The sequence below is a fragment of the Phytophthora parasitica genome, assembly GCF_000247585.1.
Source record: "Phytophthora parasitica INRA-310 unplaced genomic scaffold supercont2.4, whole genome shotgun sequence".
NCBI lineage: Eukaryota > Oomycota > Peronosporomycetes > Peronosporales > Peronosporaceae > Phytophthora > Phytophthora nicotianae.
In genome coordinates, this window is record NW_008648990.1 from 2,452,077 (window position 1) to 2,452,976 (window position 900).

The 900-nt window shown below is 59.8% G+C and overlaps 1 protein-coding gene across 1 annotated transcript; it reads left to right on the plus strand.

Annotated features, from left to right (window-relative positions):
- Window positions 1–27: 27 nt before the first annotated feature.
- Window positions 28–836, plus strand: PPTG_03666 (hypothetical protein; the record flags this gene model as incomplete). Its single annotated transcript, XM_008896353.1, has 2 exons — window positions 28–687; window positions 726–836. The coding sequence occupies 2 exons, from the start codon at window positions 28–30 to the stop codon at window positions 834–836; spliced, it is 771 nt and encodes a 256-aa protein (XP_008894601.1).
- Between the last annotated feature and the right edge of the window lie 64 nt (window positions 837–900).

A 900-nucleotide genomic window follows, 5' to 3' on the forward strand; every position in this document is an offset into this window, starting at 1 on the left:
CCTTCTCTCTTCCACAAGGCGTACGTCATGTCCCCGGGCTACGTTCCAGGCGCCGGCCACCACCACGGTGAACAGTTCTGGCAGAACGTGTCGTCTGCAGTTGGTTGCGACGGCGGTCACCTCGACTGTATGCGTGAAGTCAACTTCTCGACGCTCACCAGCGCGTCCGATGACATCGTGGACACGTATACGTACCAGATGCAGCCGCGTGTGGATGGTTTCATCATCCCGGACACGTACGAGGCCAACCTGTACCAGGGCCACTTCAACTTCTCGGGTCCGTGTGTGATCTCACACGAGCAGCACGAGGCCAACTCGCAGGCGTACAGCGGCGTCGACACGCAGGAGGACGTGTCCACGTATCTGCGCATTTTCTTCCCCGCTATCACGGACGATGTGATCGAGGAACTGCTGGAGCTGTACCCGGAGAGCGACTACGAGAGTGCTGGTCTTCGCTTCGCCGACATGAAGCAGTCGTTTGATCTGACCGGTAAGAACCTGGCATTGACGCACGCCCTGAACAACCAGACGTGGAACGCCGAGGTCGCACTCGATTCGGCCACGCACGGCACGGACCAGAGTTACTACTGGTACAGCACATACACGCTGTCGACGTCGTCCAGCAGCTCGTCAGACACGACAACCGCGACCACTACGACGGCTTCGTCCGGTGCTTCGACGACCTCGGTTGGTGACTCTAGCAGCATGGGAATGACGGACGGTAGCTCCACTGGCGGACCGGGCGGTGCTGGTGGTATGGGCGGCAGCTCGTCGGTGAACGCCACGATCGCCGTCATGATGCAGAAGTATCTCCTCTCCTTCGTGCTTACCGGTAACCCGAACACCATGTGGGCTGATGACAAGATCTACTGGCCGCAGTACAACGAGTCCAGCGAGGGC